The sequence below is a fragment of the Sceloporus occidentalis genome, unplaced genomic scaffold (assembly GCF_023333645.1).
Source record: "Sceloporus occidentalis isolate IW3139 unplaced genomic scaffold, rSceOcc1.0.p SCAF_385, whole genome shotgun sequence".
NCBI lineage: Eukaryota > Metazoa > Chordata > Lepidosauria > Squamata > Phrynosomatidae > Sceloporus > Sceloporus occidentalis.
In genome coordinates this window covers 46,175-73,091 of record NW_028317365.1, presented here as the reverse complement: position 1 = coordinate 73,091, position 26,917 = coordinate 46,175, and the positions used below count along the sequence as shown (strand labels likewise).

The 26,917-nt window shown below is 37.7% G+C and overlaps 1 protein-coding gene across 2 annotated transcripts in view; it reads left to right on the top strand.

Moving 5' to 3' along the window:
* The window catches only part of LOC149273324 (TOX high mobility group box family member 2-like), a 58,207-nt gene extending 41,216 nt beyond the window's left edge, over positions 1-16,991 (top strand). Inside the window, exons 4-10 of one of the 2 annotated variants that reach the window (XM_089506457.1) lie at positions 7,517-7,524; positions 12,771-13,041; positions 13,891-14,118; positions 14,243-14,323; positions 14,768-15,163; positions 15,943-16,073; positions 16,955-16,991. In XM_089506457.1, the coding sequence (XP_089362583.1) occupies positions 7,517-7,524; positions 12,771-13,041; positions 13,891-14,118; positions 14,243-14,323; positions 14,768-15,163; positions 15,943-16,073; positions 16,955-16,991 (1,152 nt within the window). The remainder of the gene's footprint in view (positions 1-7,516; positions 7,525-12,770; positions 13,042-13,890; positions 14,119-14,242; positions 14,324-14,767; positions 15,164-15,942; positions 16,074-16,954) is intronic. The other variant, XM_089506458.1, reaches the window with a different exon arrangement.
* The last annotated feature ends 9,926 nt before the right edge of the window (positions 16,992-26,917 follow it).

Here is a 26,917-nt window from a genome sequence, read left to right as displayed (position 1 = left end):
TATATATATCATTCTATCCATCTATAAAATCCAGACCTTATTAAAACTAAAAATTAGGAAAAACAATACAGGCACTTTTCATAAAGTGCACTGTCCTTACTGAGAAAGTGTAATTGTCTCCAATGCATATGTATGAATGTTCTCTGCTGATTGGTGATTGAAGGAGAGAATGGACCTAATGTCTGATGGGGCATGTTTGGCAAATCAAACCGCGCAGGACTGATCGCATGTTATGAATTTGCATGATTCTCCCCGTGTCTCTTTGCATCGCAAGTTTCCATTTATAAAATGCATTGTTTATGATTTTATTCCCGTTGGTTTAATTGGATTCAGAGGCAGCTCGGAACATGAGAAAACAGAGAGATGTCTGGAATACGGGACTGATTTTGCATTCTCTGGTTAGATATTGCTGTGTTTATCTGCAGTCTAAAGATGGAAAAAAAGTCGTTCTACTTAGAATGTTCCATAAGCAATATACGTTTCTATAGAGACTTGTAACACGTGACCTACATATCACCATACCTGGGAAAAAGAACCTTCTCTTAGGAGCTTGAAAATATTAACTGTTTAGTGGCTCGCTACAGAGAATTATATATATATATATATATATATATATATATATATATATATATATATATATATTAGTATCAAACTGGTTTAAAAGGGAACTAAATGACTTAGTACCCACTTTAGCTTGTGTTCATCGTTTTGATATTTTGTTTTAAAAAGTCAGCATTTTCTGATCAGTATCCCGTCCTGGCGTTTGTTCTTTGCTCCTCATCCGCTACTTACAGAGGCTGCCCAATAAGCAACAGAAGTAGAAATACTGTTCCCCGTGGTATACATGTGGTGGGTTTCTAAATGTAATCTTTAAACAGAATCGCACGTGTCAAAACAAATAGACGTAACAATAATAAGAATGCACGGTTTGGAAAACAACTGCCATGGTGGACGGAGATTCTCTGTGGCTTCATGTAAAGTTTGTGTCTTCAGCACTCAATTTACAGCTTCACAGGTTATTCTTTCATCTATCTGCTGTATATAGAATAACCCGTACCTATAACTCCACCTACTGCCCCATACAACCCCTCCTTATAACCCCTATTGCCCCATACAACCCCTCCTTATAATCCCCCTATTGCCCCATACAACCCCTCCTTATAACTCTTCCTATTGCCCCACAGAACACCTCCTTATAACCCCCTATTGCCCCATAAAAACCCCCTTACAACTCCCCCTATTGCCTCATACAACCTCTCCTTATAACTCCTCTTACTGCCCCACACAACAGCTCCTTATAACTCCCCTATTGCCCCATACAGCCCCTCCTTAAAACTCCCCTATTGCTCCATATAACCCCCCATTGTTCTAAATAACTCCTCCCTCTAATGCGTCTTCCTGCTTCAGGTAACTGCCCCCATAGGTATATTATACAAAGTAACGCACAGTTCATTTAACCCCTTCCTAACTCATCCCCTTGGCCCATACAAACTCTTTGCACAAGTCGCTTAACGCTCTAAACGCATTGTTTCTGTGACGCGGTTGCTGTATAAATCCGCGTCCAAACCCCAGTAAGTAAGTGGCAGCCCCAGTACGGCTGCACGGTGTATAATCCAATACATGCCAGTTAAGACCTCCTATCAAAGAGATTATACCCCCACTGCTGTGTTTGAATCTATTTTCTGATTATATTCATTTACTCCCTTCTTTTTCCTGCAGGCGCAGGATATGTATAAATCAGTCTATAAAATACAGGAGCGTGGGGGGGAGGGGTAATGGGGGGGGGCTTTGGATTTATTAAGCAGCTTCTAAGACTCAGAAATAATTTATTTTTTGAACAGTCCTTGGAAACCATTCTATTTTTCTGTTTTATGACTCAGTTTTACAAATGGAGCATTGGCTGCGATAAATCAGAGTTAGCGGAGATGAGAAGTGCTTAGTTTACCATCAAAACCTTTTCCATAAAGATGAAAATAAATTTTCACATCATCTCTCGTTTTAATTTAAAAATTGCACATTTAATGTTTTTTTTTCCCTTTATTTTTCCCCCGTTTGGTGCCCCGGTAGGGGAATGGGTAACTTCTGTGCGTTTAAAATGTATTCTAAAATTATTCCTTTTTTTTCCTAGCGGTTAAACCCTGGGGATAGACATTTGAACATAAATCTAATATGACATAAAAGAGAATTGTAAATAGCAGGGGTACTGGTCTCTCCCACTTAACCCTATCACAGCTGGCAGTTTGTAAGAAAGCATCATCTACTGGATAAGAAATTCAATGTCATTAACTGCACATCATTAGAATTTGATTCACGTTGCATCTCAGTTATTAATAGGTTAACGAGGAAAAAGCATTTCACAGTAACATAATAAAATATCCTAAAAAAAAGTAAAAAAAATTAATTCTTCATAATTTTTGGTATTCTGCCCATAGTACTTGCAATCTAGTTACATGTGTTCAGAACTTGGCCATAAAGCTTGCAATTAAGCGATCTATTTAAATAATATGTGGTAATAGCATGTAGTAGAGAGGGGTCCTCCTCACCTGTTTCTGTAAGTCAAATTGTTATGTTAGATACTACTTGTTCTGTCCTGTCTGCCCATTGTACAGCGCTACGGAATATGATGGCGCTATATAATACAATAAATAATAAGTATGGAGAAACCCTGCTTCAATGACATTTAAAAACCCAGCAGGGATAGAAGGTAGCAAAACACTTACCCCCATATTCTAAGTTAAAAAAACACATTAAAGCAGCTTTATAGGATATGTATAGTTAGAAATTGGGCAGAATTTGTGCAAAAAAGGGCCAGAACCATGTGCAAAGGAAACATCAAAAGATTTTTGTTTGGGATGTTGAGCCAGCATTAAAAACCACCTTATTGCCTCCTGTGCCCTCTCCCCAAGATCTTACGGCATAGGGGTAATATATGAAATACAGCGATATACATAGAGACCCTGCGCAATAAACATATAGTTTAGAGATACACAGAGAGACCGTGACTCATATACTAATGCCATTATATGAGACGCTGCCCCGTTGAGCTTACAGTCTAGTGGCAATAAATGGGATTCAGTGAGGTAATATGTAAGCGCTAGTAATAACAGTTTATACGTATGTTATCTACTAGTTTAATAGAAAAGCTTGTCCCATATAGTTTGGGTTCACAATCTAGATCCCAAAGTAACTTATATAATAGTGAAATAATGCTAATATATTGAGATCGTGGTCTGGTGACCGACGGATTTATCTTATAACCTTATTTAATATAATTATATATTTGTTGGCCAACTTCGTTTTTCATCTTCCATTGTTTGAGGATGAAAGCTCATCCTTTTTTAGTTTGCCTGCTGTTATATTCCTGTTTTTATTTTCAGGGTGTGCAATATTCTAAAACACTTTTCTTAAAGATTGGAATATTATGTCATCCTTAAGTTGTTAAAAAGTTCTGAAAGTCCAACAATGATGTGGCCTTCAAGAACCTTGTTGCCTCATTATTATACTTTAAAATGTAACTTTCAATGGTTTGCTTTGTTGGGGCACATTTTTAGACACTTTGCTGGCCTCTTAACCAATTGTCACTGAAATATGTTAACTTTTACCCATAAACAGGTCCTTTAACACCAAAACTGGCATTATTATTAATTTCCTGACATTTGACTCCGTTAACATTCCTCATTATTATTATTATGATTCTTATATCGTTGTGATTCATTAAGGATTTACCTTCATGAGTCCATTTGACCTTCTGTCTCTGTAACCCCCTTGTGATGTCACCAACTTTACGTAACATAAGTCTGATGGTTGAACTCCTTAATGATGTCATCAGCACACCTCTCCCATAGTTTAATGGAGATACTTTTGAAGGGAATTACTGTTAACCCGATGTGCCTCGACTTTTCAAATCCTTGAATTTTAGAGCTCAAATGTGTTCTTACATAGCAAGAGACACTTTCATTAGCAGCTACACGCGATCTTAACCTTTCATTGTCATTAGGTCACACGGCTCCTGTCTTTGACCGACCCTTTAATACCGCTATAAACTCTCATAGCCAATAACCAGGAGCATTCCGATTCTTTAAATTTCATAGGGAAAAAAAGAAAAATATCTGTAGACCTGTTTCCACGTATCCTACTCCTTCACCCGCAATTATTTATTTTCAAACAGTCTTTTGGGGGTAATGTTCCATTTTCTTATTTCACACTCCCTTTTCTCATAAATGAACCATCTCTTCCATAAATCATTATGAAAACAGAGACTAACGCTGAGCCTGAAAGGGTGAGAGATTTATGTAACACGTTTATGTTTCCAATTTTCTCCTCCTGGAGACAGGGTCTACTACAGCTAAGCTAATAAAGGCAACTATTAATATTTCTTGTTGCCCGGCAACCGCGGGGAGGAGAGAGTAATGGTTTGAGCCGGGAAAATAGATGACCGATAAGAGAGGGAAAAAAAATTCAATTTTTTTTTTTATCATCTCTGGGGAAAGAGGTTTCACACATTCATGATGATGAATGAGCGAGAGGCCGCGAGGAGAGAAAAATACATGTATATTTATATTTTTGGCCTCTTTGAGATTCCAGTTTAGACTTTATTATATTTGTGTGTATTTTCTAAAGCTGGGGTTTAAGAATCAGACCCATATGACCAAAATATATATATATATTTCTCTATAATGGTCTATTTTGTCTGTCTTTCTTTTAAATGGTGCTTTATGCGCTGATGTAGTTGCCTGAGTCTGTCTGTCTGTCTGCGTGATACCTCGGCCAGTAAAAGTTCAGGTTTTCCTCCCTTAGATATGGTGCTCATCGTTTGAGTTCTCTCCAGCACAGCGATGGTTAAAGATGTTAATGGATTCTCCTCTATGGGGGGAAGGGGTCGGAACTATCCATGCTCGGAAGGATCATATTTCTGCCATAAATTTTGCATTTTCCCGAGGAATCTTATTACAATATTTATTCAATATGTTTCATTACGGAGAGAATTTGCATCTGTTTGGATTTGCATGAACGGGCCTCGGTAGTGAGGGTCATTTATATTGTGCTACTGAACACTCTGACAGCCTTCGACATCAGACTATGCCTCCATCATCCCTCGTTCGAGTAACTCCTCGACTGCCAAAGAAACCGTATCATTTTTAGGGACAGGCGTAGTGTCCGTACGAGGACACCGGTGTCCGTGGCAAGGGTTGTGAAGGTCCATAGAGCATCATTAAAGTGTCCACCGCAGAACCCCAGTAAGTGTCCACCATGAGCAATGCTGGTGCCGACCCGTGAGAAGATCCAAAAGAATACTCAAGAGCAACACTGACACAATGTCACTCAGCTGTATCAGTGATGCTTTTTAATCATGTCACCACCGCCATGTCTCCTGTAGCCTTGTTACCATCTTTATCGATAGATGAAGGAATTAAAGACACAAACAGGGCTTTTGTTTTCTCATTTTAACAAATAAAAATGGGTTCTCTGTTTTTTTTATTGTATATAGCCTTTCAATAAAAACCACTGCTGTGTTTCCACCCCGCCACTTTGCTTAAATTGGCATCCTAGCTTTTGTAACAGGATTCCCTGGCAACCACACAGAGAATGCCCCATGGGGTTCTGTGCTAAACCCGGCCGCAAGGGGGAAAGGATGTCCCCAGTGCATGTCGATGCACACATACGTTGCACCTGTCACTGGACCTGTGACATCATAAGTGAAAAAGTGAATTGCATGAGAACGTCAGATAGGGTCCCTTCGGTGTAAAGACCACTGACTTTTAAAACAAATACTTAAAAACACATCGTACAAACTTTTAGGGAAATGCATGGAGCTTGGTAAAAAAAAGACAACTCTAAAAACACGTGCTCTTGACACGCTTAGATGCTTGGTCAAAATCTTAACTTGACAGCGAAACTTCACTGACCCCTAAGATGAAACAAATAGCGAACATCTGCCCCCTTTAGCTCTAGAGACCAGTCCCGTTTCTCTGTGTTTAGCCACATCACAAACATAAATGATCTGCTCGCTGTACAGAAAAGACAAATAAAAAAGATAATAATAATTAATAATAATAATAAAAATAATACTAATAAATTAGTAGCTGATTGAATCATTTTTGGGGGTTTTGTTATAAAAACAAATTAGGAATGTTTAGCTATTTTGTAACAAGCTCTGGTTTACTCAATAAAGAGTTTATCTAAAGACATGGGAGATGAAGACGGCAAAGCTGTTTGTATATATTAACGGGGTAATTAAAATATCACTTTGCAAGTGTTTGAAAGGCTGCCAAGTTTGTAGTGGTTACCAAGTCAGGTAATTAGGCTCAAACCCTTCCTAGGGAGATTACAGATTGTTCTGTGTGTGAATCAACAATAACTACTCCTAAGGCTATGGTTAGCGAACAGGAACGTCAACATATATGGGTGTTTCTGATTTTCCTCCCCGGCAGTACAGCTTTTAATTCATTTTGGATCTGAAAACACATTTTTAAATTATGAAAATTAAATCACAGTTGGAATTTAAGATAACAAGATTTTCAAGAGACTTCAAGTGGATCTATATTGTTTTCCCTAATCTTCCATATTAAGTACATTAAATAAAACCGTATAATTGCTATATATATATATATATATATATATATATATATATATATATATGTGGAACAGCTCTAATGCAAAGTAGGAAAGAATATCATTTAGGCCGCAGAGAAAAGTGCACAACATTGCCCTATCTATAAAAAAAAGACAAATTGGAAATAAGATTAAAGCAGATGAAAAAAAATTTTTGAGCCCCATTTTTTCCCTTGGAGGGGACTGTAAAGACTACCATGTTATTAGTTATATGTGTGAACCTTGTGTAAACTGAGGTTGTTGCATCATAATGCCTGTTATGCCTATATTTACAGTGAAGCACACCGAATTTGCTTCACTGATCCCCATTTAAAAAAAAATAGAGTAGTGTTTTTGTGAAAAAAACAACTTTTTTTCATTAGCGTACAAGTCAGTAGTAGATTTCTGCACTTGTTTGCATACACTCACTCCCACGGATTGACTCCATATGTGAAGCATCATTGTATTTGAGTGACGATGCCGCTGAAGACGCTAACATGCCAGATCATGGAAAGGATAAGGCCAAAGTAGACCTGTAGAGTGTTGTGCCAAGCCTGACTCACTGCCAGATAAACAAAGTCCTTTCATGTCAGGACCTAAAGTAACAAAAGTAACTAGCAGAGTTTCTCAGCCGTTAACCGCCCCTCTAATCATAAGAAGGAAACCTGGCTTTAGACTCAAGATACAGTCACACAATACACATCTGTCACTTTTAACCTCCGGATTTCTCTGTAAAGTATAATAGAATAATCGGGGATAACAATAACCGTGATCAAGTTTCGATGGCACTGGCAATGTAATATGGTCCTTTGTCTTCTTCACCCCAGGGCATTGGATAAGAGTTTCTTAAAGACCTGTCGAAAGTGTGCATTCAAGCACTGAAACAGTTAAAAAGATGTCTATTAAAAACTGCTGATTTTGGCAGTTGAAGCAGTTTGAAGTTGAAACAGTAGGTACTTAAAGGAGCCTTGTAAAAGTCAATTAGGTCATAGTTTAGAAATTACCATGTCTCAGGTTGTCATCTCTGGGCCTAGATTTACAAATGTGGAAGAACCCCCCTTCCCCAAAGACACTCTCCAGAGACCGTATGCATTAGGATCAGTTAAACTTAAAAAAAGAGACTCCCTATACTAAAACAGCAATTGGTTCGGATGTCGACGTTAGCCAGTGTTTCAACGACACATATCTATTCATTTCTTTCGCTGACTCCATGAGTACTGGCACTCTTGGCATGTTTGAATTTGTCTATGATGTCTTCCATCTCTCTTCTAAGGTCTCCTTAGTATTCTAAATGAGGTCTCACTTCTCTGAGATGATCTATCAGGTGACATTAGTCCATGCCGCTCATTCACTGAGTCTCAGAAACCTGAAGCTCAACAACTACCTGTTGGCTACTCCAACCCCTGGCATGCATAAAGGTGCATACACTGGGGCTTGGAGTGTGGGCTTTTAGGGAAAGTAAGTAAAGTAAGTAAAGCTCTTGTATAAGTTGTCCCATTTATTTATTGACATCACATACTATTTATCTGGATTTCATCCCTCCTCCTGTATAGTACCCACTACATGTCCCGAGCTTATTCTCAGAGCTGTATACTTCCTTGGAACAAAATGGCAGTTGTCTACAACCCAACTACCAGAGCCTCAAAAATTGGAGTTGGGGAATGGAAGAAACAGAAAAGGTCAAAAAAACATGTTGTGGCCCAAACAAAAAGTATTGCAAGCTCCTTAGGGCAGACTTTATACAGGGAATTAAAGGAGAGCTGTTGTCTCTTTAGTTCTCAGAATGTGCTAAGGAGCTTGTAGTCTGCTATTGACAGCACTCCCGTAGAGCGCTATAGCTGTCTATCTGAATCTTTGTCCTGTTTTCATTCTCTGAAGGGGTCCTGTCCACTTTTTGCAAAAATGCCAACAATCCTGATTTGCCTTAAATAGTCACGACAACCGGATTTCCTTCTTTACTGCTTGGCTGACCCTGCCAGAGTCCTGATTCTCAACCCTTCTGGCAACTGCACATAGGCTGCATCCAAAATCGGCCAACTGTTTGTGAGTAGAAGGGAAAGAGACAGGGTATCCCATGGATGTTGTCACAATTCTGTAACTGTGATGTGGAAGGTGCGTCATGTGATATCACAATGCAACCCCCCCCATAAATTGGCACCGTTTAGAACTCAAATGTTTTAACAGCATAAAGTTAATCATGTAGAAGGATCGATGGGGTTTTCATATAGTTTGTGGGCAATAACAAAAAATCATGGAGGTCCATTAGTTGAACAGCAGTTCTCGAAGACATTAACATTGAATGTCCAAATCATTCAGATACAATGTGAAGACACACTACTAGGTTTGAATTATAGGATGGAAAAAATGCACAAGAAAACTATATGATGGATGTCATAGTCATAATCAGGAGAATAAATTGGCACCAGAGCAAAGGATGATTACAACTGGAAATGTAATGTGATTGAATGTATAGAATGTGCATATGGAATCGTCAGCAGCATTGAATGTGTCTCGCGGCATGTAGGATTGTTTCTCTCGCTGATAGTTACACAGATGGTAATAAAAGCATAGCGTTCTTGGCAACACAGCCTGAGTAGTATGTCCCCGCTGGGGATATGGACCTGATTGGTGACCTTTTTTTCACAGAATGCCAGGGGCCTCGTAAGCTCCTACTAGGATTTCATCAGTAAAAAAAAAAAACAACAAAAACACTTCTTTACTATTCCCGACTCTGTAAAGAAAAACAGCCATAAAAATTATAGCCCTTTCATGTTGGCTGATGACACCTGAAGATGTGGGAAGTAATCGCGTTGTTCCAGAAATTGAAAGAGCAGCGGTTAACCTACTGAGTATCATTTAAAGTATTTCTGTATACAGATTTTTTTTCATTAACCGTCATTTAATCGTTAATATGACAGCAAGTGACGATGGTTACATCCAAACCTTTACCTGGGGACCTTGTAAATGATTAAAGGGACGCTCCGGTGCAGCCGCAGCAATGAAGAATGCATATTAAACTATTTTGTAAAGCTGTGGGGGGGGGGAAATGAGAGAAAATGTATTGGGGTGTTTTGATGAATCCTCCCATCTGTTTTCAAGGGGGAAATGCTAATTAAAAGGGGCATTCAGTGGGGTATATATTTTTGGGGTAAAGAATAAAATACATTCTTCTTATTATACAAATACCTACCCTAACAGTGGCATATTTACCATATTTCCGGAGCGCTGGGATATGACGTCATATGAATCTAACGAGGCTGTGCCACCTCGGTTGGTGAGAACAACGATTTTCTATTACCTATGAAAGGTGGCGCTAGAGGGAGCTTGGTCGCCCAAGAGGGCGATTGGCTTTCTGGTACGTGGCAGAGAGGCTGCCATCCCCATAGACCTGCTGCCTTAGACTAGGTCAGAATACACCACTGTCCCCTAATAAAATCCATCTTTAACCGTTTGACTTGTTGAGAGTTCCGGTGGATGGTGTGCACAGCGCTGATCCTACAAAGTTCCAAGCAATAAGTATGGAATATCATAGTAGGTAGAGATGTTCCAACCGAATTAAGATGTTTTTTCCACTTCCATCACATCATATTGAGGTTGTTAGCATTTGTTTAATGACAAGAACAGTTTGCTTACTGCTAATTTTATTGAAAGTATAATGTATTAGAGTTATGTGATATTTCATTGGTGCTATTGGATGCTTTCAGGGTATTTCTAAAGGTTCTCTTTTCATTTTTGCAAAACTGAGAACATATTTCATTTGCCAGACAAATATTGAATTGCATTGTTTAATTTTTCAAACATATTTGCAGATCGTATGTTCAGTAATTGGCAGGTAAGACAATCTGCCGAGACTAAGAACCTTTTATACTAGGCTTATTTAATTAGGTTGGCAATAAATGTGAAATATCCATACACTATTACATTTAAGGCTTGACAACTCACAGGACCCAAGAAGCCATGACTCCTACAAATGTGAGTTTGGGTTCCTACATTTTGTGAGTTTTCCTTATATGACTCTATGGATGTACTTCTTCCCAGGCCCCTAAATAAATACGTTTGGCAGCTAAAAAGTACCCTTTTTTCTATGATCTTATCAATGAAACAATTGCCGAGTAACTATTTGGTGTATTGACATGCCTCCCAACAGTCCTGGTTTTTCCAGGACAATCCCAATGACTTGTCTTAACACATATTGCTATGCAGGTTAGCATGCACAGTACCCAAGATCTCCATAACCCCCCAAATTCTCCAGATCACCAAATCCCATCGTTCTTCCATATTACTGAATCCAATAGGTCCTTCTGTTCTCCTATATAGCATGTCCTTTACTTCCTACCGCACTTACCCACTGTTTTCCCCAGAATCATAACACTTTCTTTCCTAGAAAGTAGAAGAATATAGTAAGTGAAAAAGAACAAGCCTCGTGTCATTCAGCCTTGTCCTGCAGTTCCGGTGATATTCTTTTCCCTAATAAGATGATCAGAGCAGGCAAAGGCACTTCTGTTATTTTTAACGGATAAATTAGTTTGACTCCTAACTCAATAATTAAAACTGTTATGGCTTCGAGCCTGCGGAGATAATGTACCATTATTATGGTCGTTTGTTTCAATTAAATGCTTGCTGGTTTAACAATAGCAGCTGGGCACCTGTGTGTAAGAAGCTATTACTCAGCACAGAGACAGCTCAAGTTCCACGAGCGGATTCTCAAGGAATTTTTTATTGCTGGCTTATTAGAAGATATTGGCTTTAAATAGCTGACATCAGAATGGATCATTAAAATAATAAACACGGAAATAATTTTCCTATATTAGTTCTGACTCCGAGTTTCATGGCTTTCACATCATGAGCTTTTCTCTGTAGGATAAGATGGTCTTCTCAAGACTGACCTAGAGATAGCACTTAATTGTACTCAATGATGTCCGGTCTGTCGTAATGGCCAGGCCTTAGTCATGTTTAGAAATCATGCGTGTGTCATATTTACCGATATTATATAGAACATCTACAGAGGTTTCCTGTCCCCATCCTTACAACTTTGGGCACAGCCTATATACTGACGAGCTCTGTCCGAGTAACTCTTCAGTCCTTCCTACTCAGCACATTAACAGCAAAAATTCTGCATGTGAACACGTGTGCACATATAGAGTTTGGTTACGTTTCACTCATGTACCAGTCACTATTAATAAACTGTCAAGACCAGTTAGTGTTACTGATGCTAATCAGCCAGAATGTGTGTATGATTTCCTAGATATCACTTCTCTTTGTGGTTTAATCAGGCTGCTAATGATTCGTTAATTGACAATTAAAGGCTCCATTTTGCAAAGTAATGAATGTTTCAGTCGTTCAGATATAGTGTGATCAGGGAAGTAATTTATCGTTACCCAGATTTTTTTGATACTATATCTTAAAATTGAATCCAGTATAAAATATTTTTTGGGGTTCACCTTCTTACTGGGTGTATAGTGACATCTTCCTGGTCTGGTGTTAACCTGAGTTTGCTTATTGAGTCTTAGTGTTCCAGTGTTTACATTAGCTTTTGGAGGTAGCATTCCGTCCGGCATCATACTGTGTATAAGTCTTCTTAGACCCCGGTGTTTCTGTATTAAAGCTCTCCATGTGCTAGCTAGATCTTGTGTGCACTGTATCTGCTCTTACTTATGGATTTAGGAGTCTTATGGCCATACCCTATAGGTTTACGTCTGGGGCAGCAAATAGTATAAGCTCCGGTGATTCTCTTTCTGGAGCACCTTCTTGTTGGCATGGGCGCAGATGTTGATCCTACGCCCATACACATTTACACTTAACCCAACCTATCAGGCTGCTTAATGTACAGGCCTCTCCTTTAGAAGTACAGATATATTCCTGGCCATTTCATCTTGAATTACATGATTAGGTTACCTTTCTATATATCAACATGGGATAGAGAGAATGGCTGGACCAGTAACAATATGATGGTTTAAATGAATGAATTGGAGTGCATGAAAACATGGCGGACTATGCGATGGAGCTTTAAAATTATATCCTTGTAGTTAACAGTGGGGAACCATGAAGGCAAAGAATGAATACTTACAAATGTGCAATATGAAGAACTGCTGTCATACACCCAGTACATTTACATTGACAGACCGATACAAAGATGATTATCCTTAGCACTGTCCTTGCTATTAATTGTAAATTCCCAGATATCTCAACATGACTGCTTCCTCCTCCCAGATACAGGAGCTGGTGCACTCCGATGGATCTTCTTACGATCACAACCATCAAGTTTCACTGTTAAACCGGTCTGGGATGCTCCCTAGTCACATGAATGCTCTCAGCCAATCACAATTGATTTCTCAGATGGGTATGCGGAGTGCGGTAACACACGGATCCCCTTCTCCACCAGGAAGCAAATCCGCCACGCCATCTCCCTCTAGCTCTACCCAGGAGGAGGACACAGAATCCCATTATAAGGTAAAGGACGACCACACAAAGGTCAGACAACCATGTCTGCCTGCCTTCCTTCTCCACTGGCATATTGGTATAGTGCCATCCTCTCTGTAACTTTACCTTGTTTGCTAATGTGTAGTTTTGTTTTATACATTTCTAGATTTCTGTTATCTGAGATAGTTGGGATATGAGAATTTCATTCTTTGAGTTTTCTGCTTCTTTTATCTCAGCTGACAACAACAAATATACCAAATGTAGAGTTTTGTTACATCGTAGCTTAAGCTGGTTTGGTGTTTTTTCATTCCAGTCCTTTAGCATTATAATAGCTGGCATACTTTTGAGGAAGTCGTGCTACTTTACTTTTGCTTTTAGGTATGTAAGACCTATGCCCCGTCCCTTTCATGCATGGGGATTCCTTAATTCAAATGTTCTATATATGCTGGTGGTCTCATTAATCAGGTCTTTGACTGGTCAGCACATGTTTTCAGCATTTGCTTACATATAAAGAGGTGGATCAATTAGTGTTTCAATTAGTTGCAGCCTGGTGCACATTCACAAGTTACCTTTGCTTCCTTGAAGAGAAACATATGACTTGCACTGGGGTCTTGAAGAGTCTTGCTGAGAAACTTCGCATTAGATGTAACGACAATACATTTTATTCTCATGTAGCTTGAAGACCTATTTAACATTATACATTTTGATATGGTGTCTTCTTTTCTGGGCTGGAGAAAGTAGGAAGAACCTGCTTTGACTCTCCAGCGCTTTTGCCTTTCTTCATGCTTCCTTTTTCTTCTCTTTTTCACTTTTAATCACCAACCAAATCACTGGAGTTTACAGAATTAGCTTACTTAAAGATTGTTTTTCTCTCTGCAGGTTGCCGGGGAGAAACGACCTTCGGCTGACCTTGGTAAAAAACCCAAAAATCAAAAGAAAAAGAAGAAGAAAGACCCAAATGAACCACAGAAACCCGTGTCTGCATACGCTCTGTTCTTCAGGGACACCCAAGCTGCAATCAAGGGACAGAACCCCAATGCCACTTTTGGGGATGTGTCTAAAATTGTTGCATCAATGTGGGACAGTCTGGGTGAAGAACAGAAGCAGGTGGGTATCTCCATTACTGCACTTGCAGTTATGTTTTAATAAATCTGCTTAGCGTCCTAAAAACGTGTGTGTCTGCATATATACCTCCTCCTTCTCGCCTGATACTACCTTATGGTTATTACAGGCCTATAAGAGGAAAACGGAGGCGGCCAAAAAAGAGTATCTGAAGGCCCTTGCAGCGTACAGAGCAAGCCTGGTTTCCAAGGTAAGATAGTTATACAATTTTTCCGATGGCCACCCCAAGGGCCAGGTCTTCATTATACTTTTTAGGTTGGGTTCTGAACTACCTCTATTGCAAAGTCAAACATCTTGCTACATATGAAAGGCATGTCACAGTGGGAATTGTCAGTCATGATGAGCAAGGCTTAAAGCAAAGGTCCGTTCATTGTGCATTTAAGAGGGAAATAAAATCCTATCCTTGGTATGTCATTTTATTTTTTATGTTATCAGTACAAAGCTTGTGAAAGTGCAGTCTGGGAATTTTGCCAAAAGTTATGCTTTGTCAAGTTATAGTTGTTCATTCAATGACAAATGAGAGGAGAGATGTCTCTGCACTTCCCACATTACAGAATTATCTGTTTAATAACTGTATATATTTGGGTTCCGCAGTAGAGAATTAAAAGTACCGTTATATTTTATTTCTCATTAGAGCTACAGTGACCAGGGAGAAACAAAGAACTCCCAGCCAAACCAGCCCTCAAAAATGATTCTCCCAAAGCAGTCGATGTACAACCTGCCTCCACAGACCTCCTCCCCATACCCAGGATTGGCCCCCTTTTTGTCCCCTGCAGAACTGCAAAATTACCGTGGGCATCATCACCCCAGCCTGTCCCGGAGTCTGAATGCCAAATCCATGATGTCCAGCATCAGTGCCTCCCCTCCACCCACATTCCAAATCAGTCCACCCCTTCACCAGCACCTGCGTCACCCTCCCAGCTCTCTCCTTAACCAGTCCCTCAACATGCAGCAAGTATCCCAGCCTCCCATCCTTACACCTTCCTTGGCACTTCAGTCCCCCATGAGCTCATCTCCCACAGGTCAACAGGTAGGTAGCACAGTTCATACTCTGTCACTCAACTCTATGCCGACTCCTCCTAAAAGGAACCAATCATGAAACCAACCAATGTTCTAAATGCTCCCCTTTTCCCACTTTGCATAGTCCTTCATTCATAACACTTACTGTGCCTTTTTATCTTCAACTACAATACTTGTTCTCCACTGACTCTTTTCTTCCATAATACCATAATCTTCTGTCTATCTCCCTTTCCCTTATTCTGGTATTACACTTGTCCCCCCTAATTTACTGAACTGAATCCCATGTACAATAAATGCAGACTAGGAACATGCCTTGGGACTTTTCCTACTCTTACCTGTATGCTACAGGTCCTGGCACGTGGAGCATTTGAGCTGTAAATTACCCCTTTTCGCTATTCCCTCCCATAAACCCTATTTTTATTGATGGTAGCAGTTTAGATAGGCACCTCTTCTGCTCATCTCTATATTTTCTCTCTCATTTTCTGCTGTATCTTTTCTGCCTTTATAGCTCTTTATAGTCTCTGGGTTTTATGTACTTGCCCAGTGATTTGCTTTTGTCTGTCTGACCTCTTGTTCCTCTCCTTGCTCAGTTCACCCTATTGTTGTACTATTTTTTCTTCTATGCTCAAATCGCTGTATCCTTCAAACTCCTATCTCTCAGCTGTCAGTGTGTGTGACACATTTGTTTCTATTCAGACTCCCCTCATCCTTCCATTCTGTTATGCTCTCTTATTCTTTGACTTACTCTGTGACATTCTCCCACCCCTCTTCTCTCCTACTGGAACACAGGACTTTTCACATGTTTCATCAGAATTCCCGAATAGCGTTGGTCCTCGTTCCCCAGCCTCCTCCAACCCCCCTGGAAACACGGACTGGGACAATGAATTTCCCAACAGAGAGTGTGGGATCAACCACTGCAAGTGAGTGCAACTCAAGGCGATTAATAGTGTTTTTGTTTATTTAAGTTTTGGTTTTGTTTGTTTTTTAACAGGGCAGAATTCAAAAAATGTTCTACATAAATCAAAACCCTATTTAAAGAAAGCCCATGTAAATCCTGCATTCAACTTAAAGGTGGTGCTAATTACTTCCAGAGCGAATAATTACTGATGGGGGCTCACCATAGGAGAAACTATTTAAATGTTGTCCGTTCTCGAGTGAGCTAGTCTAGCATACTTTTGTACATATTTTTTCCCTTCGGGAATCTCTGGAAGATCTCCCAAAAAGTACATGTGAGTCCCGGCAAAGACCTCCTCATTCACTAATAATCACACCTTACTAAGTACAAGGAGATGTCAAAACACAATTCTAAAGTTATTGGTTCCATGAGCATTTTGGTTCTAGACTGCCCTTGTGTTTGGGGTTTGTTGGGTATGCTGATGGGTTTTCTTTTGGGATGGTGCAGAAACTAATCTCACATTTTTGTGTACAATACTTGCCGCAACATTTTGTCATATGACTCATTTTACATATGATAAGATGAATCATGCTATATGAGATACATATAGTTCCAGGAGCTTTTCAGAAGACTATTTTAAAATTATTTTGCCTATAGAATGCTTGCCAGTTGTGTACAATTGTTTCCTTCAAGAACAAAAGGGCTCTGCTAATCTAACAAAATGACCAGATCAACAATTCAAGTTCAAGTGAATGCTGTCAATCAGTGAGATTTATGACCATTTACACCCAACAATTTTTTGAAAGGAAACTTAAATGTGTAAAATCAATGGTGGCAGTTGAAAAATTGATAATTTTGTACATGAGCCATGTTATCCTAAAACGCTGTTTTTTTATTTCCATACAGTTCTCTGCCAGGAGACAAGTCTCTCTACCTCACCTAGAACCACAAGAGCATCCGACGATGAAGGCTAATGGAATGAACATTTTAGAAAGTCTACAGCACTGGACATTTAAGAAAGCACTGTTACCAAGACATATGGACTTCAGTGGTTGGTTTCTCCACAAGTCTCAGAGAATCAGTTTGGTTTGGGAAACTGTACTTGGTGAAGTTATCCGCCAAACCACTATAAACCTAAAGAACAAAAGAGACACCTCTTCTTGCCATCATATTGGCCACAGAAGATTTGAGGATAAATAGTGTACGCGGGGTGGCTAATATAAAATGTAAAGAGGTCTGTTAATATTGTACAATTTAAAATAATTAAAAAAAAAATACCCCCTCACCAAAAATTAAAACAATGAATCTTATACGTGGGAGCTGATACCTAAATAAATAAAATGTGCAAATACTCAAAAAAAAAACCAGAAAAATACAATGTGATAAGATTATTAAAACTATAATTTGTTGAATAGTTGTAAGTAGATTTATCATGTGGTTAGGACTGTGTTTAAATACATCTTTTTTTTTTTCTTTTTGTGTATAGAAATAAAATGAGTAGCTTACTTTATAGTAAAAGCATTTTATATTAATTGTAGCACATTTTTTAGTTATACATAGGATGTGTAAAAAATACTGCCAATTTTTTTTGTTGTTTTTCTTTTTACAGTGAGGAGAGGAATTTCTATCTGTGAGTTATGGATTATTCTATTTTTTTCATTCATAATTTTACTTTATTCTAAATTGTTAACTGATTTTATTTATGGGAAGAAAAAAAAAATACATGCAGATTCCTGATTTAATAATAAAAAAATATTTTTTTTATGTTCGGAGCTGGGCTGCCAGGGCCTATGTAACCAGAATATTTGTTTTGTTTCACAACTGCTTATTTGACTTTTCTTTTTAATAAAACATTACAAAAAATCAATATATGTATTTTTCATTCCTTTCTTAGTACATGATTTGAGTTTTATTTATTTTTGCCTTGTAAATAAAATTAAAAATAAATGTCCCACTACTGGTTAAATTTTAACTATTCCATTGCTTTAATAAAATATCACATATTTATGTCTACACTTTTTTTGCTACAATATTAAAATGTTTACATAAATATTTTAATATAAGTATATTTGTATTTATTTTAAGTCCCATGCATAATATTTAAGTAACTACTATCTATTCTTTCCTCCTAATTTAATGGATTTAGCCAAAAAATGCATATGGTTGCTTTTCATGAAATACAGAACTGTGTCCAATGATTTATTTTTTTGTAATTATCATTTTTATTGAATGAAAGGTATTATAAAAGTAAAGGTATACATATAATTGTTTATATACAACCAATAATTAAATAAGTTGGACATGGGTATAAGATCTGAAATTAACAAACAACAATGTAGATGATGTGAGGTTCTCAGAAATATGTTTTAAGTACAAAAGAAAGTAAAATATGCACAGATCATTTTACACACATTAAAAACATCAGAACCGTTATGCAATATATAATCATAATATATGGAATATATTAACATAAAATATAGACGGTTTATGTATTTTATTGATTTTATTTTAAGCCCCAATTTAATACAATAAGCCGACAAGAACTGAGAATAAATTACTTTTTTTTACCCACGTTTTACATTTATTTCGAGACTTTAAAGATTATTATTATTGACAACGACTGATAAAAAAGCTACACTGAAAACAATAGAAAATCACTCCTATTTGATTCATCCGCGAACCATTTTTTACATGTATATTAAAGACATTTACAACATTTTGGCAATCTGAAATAATCACCCATGTGTGAAGAATAAAAAAAATAGCATGCCAGTGAAACCATATTAATGCCAACACATGGACTGTAACATAAGGAAGAAGCAACAAAGCTAGTAGCTGCAAACTGTATTTAATGGGTAAGCATTCACTATACTGACTGTACCACATTGGCTAGAATGAGCTTCAGCTGTGGAAATGTGCTGCCTTCAACAGACGTTTTCCTTGATCTAAGAATCAGAGGTGGAACCGGCGCCCGTCGTGCTGTGACCATAATACACGCTTGCTAAATGTGTACGTGGCCTGAAGCAGTTAGCGTACATTTCATGACCTAGTTATCGTAAAGGTTATAAATGAAAATGACTTTTCATGAAAAGTCTAGTTTTTAGATGGTTGTATGATATCTATGGAAGTTACGCAATGCTTAGCAGTTTCACCAAAAAACGTGTTCCCTGTACTTCAAAGTAACTCTAGGCCGAATGACGTTCCAGCAAATTTTTTTTTGTTAATATTAAAAACCATCTACTCCCAACTATTTAAGAACTGTGAGAAAACACAATGTTGAAGTTTAAACAGCAATAAACAAAAAAATATATAAAATAGTAATAAATTACTATCTATCGTCAGCTGGTGGACTAAGGTTAATCAGAAGGTAATACAGTTGAGTATCCACAGCAGTCATTATCTCGATGTGAATAACAACCATGATTCTTTACTCTTTGTTAATCCAGGAATGTTATTCGAAATGGTATTAGATGTTTAAGATGCTGCCCCTGGCCATGCCTTGGAAACGGAGGAGAAGAAATATATGTCATTTGGCTATGTTCTCCCCCAATTAGCCATCCCAAAGGCCATAACTGTTGGGAAACGTGAACTTCTGATGGTTTACAGATCAACGTTTGGGAACAACCATTATAACTTTAAATCCGAACCAGCAGGTGTTGGTCTAATGGTCTAAGAGTGTGACTCTACTTTACAGCTTCTAATTTTACAATTCACACCCTGCTGCCTCAAATGGTTAGATGCTGCAGACTGCATGAACGAGCTTACAAGTGTCAACGGTTCAATCCCACACAAGCACGGTCAGAAACCACCAATTATTTCTGTACATGCATGAGAACATGTATTATTTATACAGAAAGAGCAACGCCTTAGATCGCACTAGCGAAATCAAATATAGTGCAATGTAGCTTACGGTTCTAAGCCACTTCCATTACAACGTAGCGGTCCGGGTCTACGGCGCTGCTCCTTAATTGTTACTTATATGACTTCTAGTAAAATTACATTCATTTATGAATACTACCTATATTTGTTTTTGTGTTTTATAGAGCGATTGATTTTGGAGTTTCTGTGAAAATGTATGAGACTCTTTGAAATGAATAATCCCAATTGCAGAGTTTTGTTTTTTTCCTGAAATATAAAAAAATAAGATGGATCCTATTGAAAGATAAACCCCCCCCCCCAAAAAGTAATAAATTAAATAAAATTAAATAAAACCTAATGTAGAATGGGAATCTCCCTTCTGTTGTCATTGGGGGGAAGGGGGCATAGTTTCTATAAGGGTTATTCTGTATAGTCCATATAAATTAATTTTAAATTACGTAGCATGTGACTGTGCAGCTTCCTCAGCAAAATAAAAAAAAAAAGGTTATTGGATGAAAAAAATATAGAAATCCAAAACACTATGAAGCATAATCTGATTTTTTTTTCTATTAGTTTGCTTAATTTTCATACTTCGGCTAGTAGATATTACTGAGACTCTTGAAATATTAACCCTTTAATGGCCCATTGTGAAGATTCTATTTAGTGACTATTTAGTGACTCGCTGAATGTGTCAACCAAGTGTCTCTCGTGGAAACCTTGACTTGTCGTTATTAAAAGATACGCTTAATTGAGTCACCTGCATTCAAGCAGCGATATCAACCACAACATACTGGAAACGAAAGCACCAGTTGTGAGATTTTACATATGATAACAGCCGTGCAGATTAAGAAGGAGTCAGCTCCAGAGAATCTCAGACCCTGAGACTTTCCAGGTATGATAATCATAAAGCTTTCAGCACTTAAAACATGTTAAAGGTCGTTGGATTAATATTGGTAAACCACACATTAAGAATCACACTCAGAAGGAAGCATGTGCCTTGCGCGGAGGTGATACGAGGTGACATGTTTAGGTGTGAGTATGATCGGGTGCTGGGTTTTCTGTGCTATATTACACATGTATCTCCAACGCTCTGATCTATAAAACCATGGAAGGTCAGTCAATTTTTTTTTCTTTATTTTTTTAAGGGTTTCTCTTTTATATTGTTCTGCCTACTGCAGGAAATGTGTGGTTTGTTTTACAAGAACAATTAATGGGGTTTGAGCAAAAAATGCTCGGTGTGCTAAAAAGTAGGAAACCACACCGAGAAAAATCAAACTTTTGCACGCATATTATTATTTATTTAACCCTTCGCTAGCAACAACTGTTACCCATTATCCCAAAAAAAATTAGTTGTAACTATTCTGTTTTTTTTCCCTCAGCTTTATAATAATAATAGTTTTAATATAAGATAAAGATTGCGTTAGATAATAAGTATTAAAAGTAGACAAACTTAACAACTAATGCATGGGGCGATCAACCGCACTGATGCTTACATGTGTTTCAGAAATGTATCACCATTCTTCTTCGTTCTAGTAACGCATTCTACGAGACAGTGACCTCTCATCCACCATTAAAAGCCTGTCACCCATGCGTGTAGCTTAGTTCACCATAGGTCATCATAATATTCATTTTTAGTTTCTTGTTTTAAATTGAAATTTTGTTTTAACGACGATACTTCCTTCCCTGGAAACACACTGGATGGAAGACGAGCCACTCTGTATAATGATGTTTTGTTCACCATAATGTAATTAGTACCATAATGGGTCGCAAAACTTCCTGGATCCTGAAACTATTAAAGAATAGTATAGGACAAGAATGATCTGTTTTCTTGGCACCATGAAGCTTAAGGGAGTCTCGCTGTAACACTTGTCAAGCTAAGACCTACAAGAACGTTGGCCGTTTCTGCTTTCCCATTGAGGGCGACAAAACATGCAGAAGGTCGTAACCAGGAAAGCGCAGCGTTAGGCTTAAAAAGGCTGCAAAAGTGACCCGACAATATAGATTTATCATCAGGTTAGCTTTAGCGTTCTTATCAGATGACAGCTTAGAAAAATGATAACATTTAGAGACATTACTTTAAATGCCCAAGGAGTATGGATTTAAAAAAAATAGCACATAGATAATGTTACATACATTTAATTTTCTACTTCTTTTGATATTACTTATTTTTGTGTTTTTCTCCATGTTTCTAGAACTTATATTTTGTTCCTATAAATTAAAAGATGTCACGCAATATATTTAAAAAAAAAACTTTCATTGTATTCTTTTTTATTTTCAAATTATTTCTGATTTTATTTCCATCCTACAAATTTTTTTTTATGTAAAATGGTTTAGGACATTTCTGAGAAATAAGTGCAGCTTTTCTGAGGTTCACTTGGTGTTATTGTAAGGAAAGGTTCTGAGGTTATTAAAATAATAGGTTAATTGCTCGGTGACTCAGCAAACATGAAACTATTATTTCCAAGCAAGGAACCAGCAGCAAGTTTACTGCAGCAGCAACAGAAGCAGACAGTAACATTTACTATCATTTTGAAATATACAAAATGTGTGTTTTGAATTGCTGTTTGAGCCAAGTACCAATTCAGAAAATGATTTCTCCTCTTTTTTTCAGCAATAAAAAACTACTGGTACATATATATATATATATATATATATATATATATAAATATCTATAGATAGATATAGATATATATATATGCCGGTATATATGCGCATGTGAGAGAAACAGATTAATTTTAATGTGGTTGTATTTATATATGAACTCACTTATTTTGCTTGTTATGCCTTAACAGAATCCATTACTCTCCATATCAATAAAAATATTAAAATTAAAATAAACATAGGACCCCTGTATCATCACACTAAGCCATCTTTAGGGATAGCTGCTATTACTCCAAAGACCCCAAAGGAACCTCTACATGTAATGCACTGCTCTGATGACCTGAACAAAAGTTAAAAAAATAAATAAATATAAATAATAATAAAAAAATAACTGCAAATACCTTCCTTGACATATACATACATGTTACAATCCATTACATCTGGATATATCTGTGTCTACTTTATGAATGTACTGTACTGTTACGAATAAAAGAGACTTCAACATAAAAAAATAAAAACCAAAAAGTTTTAAAGTCACTAAAAATTTCCAAGCCATCTCTGAAGCAGTTAAAAATATTGTTGTATGTAAGGGGGTGTTAAGACCCTTCTAAGCATGAAAGACTAGGGGGATTGTGTTGAACATAAGCAGGGTATTTGTTTTGCAGGGGCACCTATACTTTTGAAGAAGTCCTAAGACAAAATAAGATTTTTTTGAATGTGTGCCCACCTTTTCATACATTAGTGCTATATTTATATAGATATGAATTTAAATGAAATTATGGATTTTCCTAAAAAAACAATGTATGTAGGTTCTCTACAGGTTTATATGGCTTATTTTGTGCACCTTTTTGACCACAGATCTACTTTCTTGCCATGATTTCTATATTTCCACAATCTCGTTTTGGGGCATGTTTTTCCAGTTTCCGTGGCTTCAACACCTTGGTGAAATACCCCCATTGAGTTCAGAATATTACAAAATGCAATACTTATGGGTATTTACCCAAATGGGTAAATCATTAATTTAGCTTCATTGAGGTCGGGTACACTGTGGAATCTGGTTAGTGATCTATTACTGTTTTCATTATTGTGGTTTACTAGTGTTGTATTAACGTTATTTTACTGGCGCTAATTATACATGTTCCAGTTAATTCATTCCTTATGGCTAATGCATACATTCAGAACTGATAAACCACCAATTTCCCATTCCCACTCCCTATTCAATGTACTCTCTGTTTCATGAATTGTTCACGAACAACAGGAAAATTCACAATGGGGGTGGGGGTTAGAAATGTAATTATAATGGTCTCATTTTCCATTTTTTTCCTGATGGGAGGAGAGATTTCTGAGTCTGCAAAAAAATTCAATATCCACTAAAAGAACAGGCAAAAAAAAACAACTAAATTAATCATGGAATAGGAAAAATACTGAGAACAAAACCAATAGCATGCAGCAATAGCTCCACCTGCAGGCAAGTTGGTGAATAACATGTGTTTCATACTGACTTGTATTAGTACCTAAGAGCTTACAGGGTTTCTTTTATGTACCTAAGTCACCCACACTTTTAATAATATTATCCATGAGGATGAATTAGTTGTGAAATCTGGATAGTTAATTATAGTGGTAATTTATTTACCCCTCTTGCACAGAATTGCCCCGTTTTTACACTGCTTCTGAATGATGTATTCAATTTAGGATAAAAATGTGTTAATTGAAATCTAAATATGTTCATTTAGAGGGTACCAGGCTTTAAAAATTAAAATACATGCGGACCACCTGCATTACTCCAAGTTATACCCCGCCCAACTACAGACAACATGGTATATATCAAATCTATCCCCAGCATTTCATATGAAGGCAGAACTATAGAAGATACTCAGAGACAAGTAATGGAAACATCCATGTCTCCATACTTTAGTCTCAAATATATAAACTGATTAACAATATGTTCCTTTCTTAATCAACCCACCAGAAACCAAGTTAATTAGATCTTTTATATTTGTATAGTAATTGGATAGGTGACCTCTGAACTCTCCAACTGGCCCGTTTACACTGCGGAGGTCTCTGTAGCGTGATGTTCCTAGGCATTCAGCATCATTAACAGGCTCGTTATCTCTTAATCGGAGAGACGCTAAGCAGTAAGGACGGTGGTGGTCATGCAGGGGGAAATAGGCATGGTTAGAGTCGAGGGCTAGGGGCTTGGGTTTTTACCAATACTTTTTATGCGAATATGACCGATAAATAGCTATCTATGTTACTGAATGACGCAAGAAAAGGTGTATTAATGTTCTTACTAAACACAATTTGTGCTGTTTCTATTAAGAAATAGTGCCTTTTTGGGGCTGTGGATATATATATGATACTCTAGCAAACTCTCCGAGGGGAAGGAAACAGGAACAGAAGGATTTGGGTCTCAAAGAGACATTATGCATCTCGAGGCTGGGCTTTCCATTGGGCAGACCAAGTATGTGCTGAGAGCTGCCATTTTTCTCACTGGGATTAGTATTAGTAACCCCATCCAAGCTTTGCAAATCTTGGCTGATCTCTGCCCTGACCTCATCCATTTACACGGACATGGGGCAAAGGGCAAAACAGTTTATGTATTTCACACAACAAAGTTATTAATAATGATTATATCTACGGCTGATAAAATCAATGGACTGGCTCGCCAATAATTGTTATTTTGTTATTCTGTGTTTTTCTAGTCAGAAATCATATTACTTTTAGAACTGGTTTAAGGACTGCAAATCCTTTTTGTCCCATGTACAAATGATTATTTTCCTTGTCTGTTTGTGGGTTAAGACTCTTTTGAAACGCAGTCAGAAAAATCCCACGTTAGTTTTCCATTCCTAAACTTGTGGCTAAACATTAAACATTTTCTAGTTTGGGTTTTCTAGAAATCCATGCTAAATAAAGTCACAGCTCATCGGTTGGCAATTCGTCATCATATATTGCTATGACAACGTCACACACACAAAAAAAAATCTATACCGCTGAGAGCACGTAATAATAGGTATATGCTGCTATAAATGATATAGATTGATGATATCATAATTATAAACTACAATCATTTCCAGGGCAGATTTTCTTTGAATTTAATTTGACACAAGGGAAGCTCAATAACAATTTATATAAGGTAAGATATTGTCATACCTGGGAACTCTCTCCCTCTTCTGGGATGGGGTGGAGCTAGAACCAGACAGCCTTTAATGGGAGGGAAGTGGGCAGGGAGCAGGTGGAACATGGGCGGGCAGTGCGCACACTCAACACCACTCCCCTGCCTGGAGAAAAAAAAAACTGGCCCAGAGACTCAGGGGAAGTAGGACTTCATTCTGAGACTCTGGGTCAAACTAGAGAGTTACCAGGCATGGATATTAGTTGTGGTGTTTAACATCCGTTTTAATGTCATATTTAACCTTATCATCAATAGGGTAATTATGGCAAATATATATTTTAGGTTAATTGTCCATATTTGGTGTCCTACTGACTAGTCGACCTGATAAGCTTGTTATTAAAGGAATAATTAAAGAGAGACTTTAGTTTAACTGTGAGGAAAGCACAAGCCAGTGCGACAATGCAAATATCTGGGAGAATGGGAAACAGCCCATATACCTAGAGAGGATTCTGATGAATCTCTCTATATTTATACATGTAAAAAAAGGCAGTTGCCAGGTAACACTCTGCTATCATATGTATTAACGTGTATATGATGATGGAGTGTACATGACTCCTTATAACTCCTTATGTCAGCCCTATCCTCTTTATAGTAATTGTATGGCCTAGTTAGTTAATAAAGCCAAACCACTAGCCAACCATAAAAGAACAGCCAGTGTAGCGTACACATACACAAATTTCCTACCGAGTACCCCGAGTACTGTAAAAATACTTTCTTAGTAGGAGGGCTCAAAAATGTATGTCAAGCCCCTTAATGTTATAAACAGGATAGTAGGCAAAGGTAAGTACTAAAGCAGTGGCAATATCTTAAAACCTCAAAGCATATCTAATAAAATACTGATTGTGGATAACACATGAAGGCTAAATACCTGTTATACCTTCTACAGTTCTATCGAGGTTTTTGCACTAGCAATTCGATTGCTTGGTCATAATAATTTTGATGATATTGCTATGCAAACAGAAGATAGTTCATGGCAGGGCACGAGGTGGCCATGGCACTAAGGCCAGAGGCCACCTCATGATGTAGGTGCATCCGATGGATGGATATGCGCGGCCACACATGTTTTTATGGTCATGTAGGGTGCTGCCTGATTTGCCACTGGAGCTGCAGATCAGGTTGTCAAGTATGGGGCGCCGATGACCAGATGACCACTTGGGGCCTGCTTCATGGAACCACAACCTTGATTAATCAAACCCCAGTTAAGGAGGACACGTTCACAACTTATATACCCAATGCAT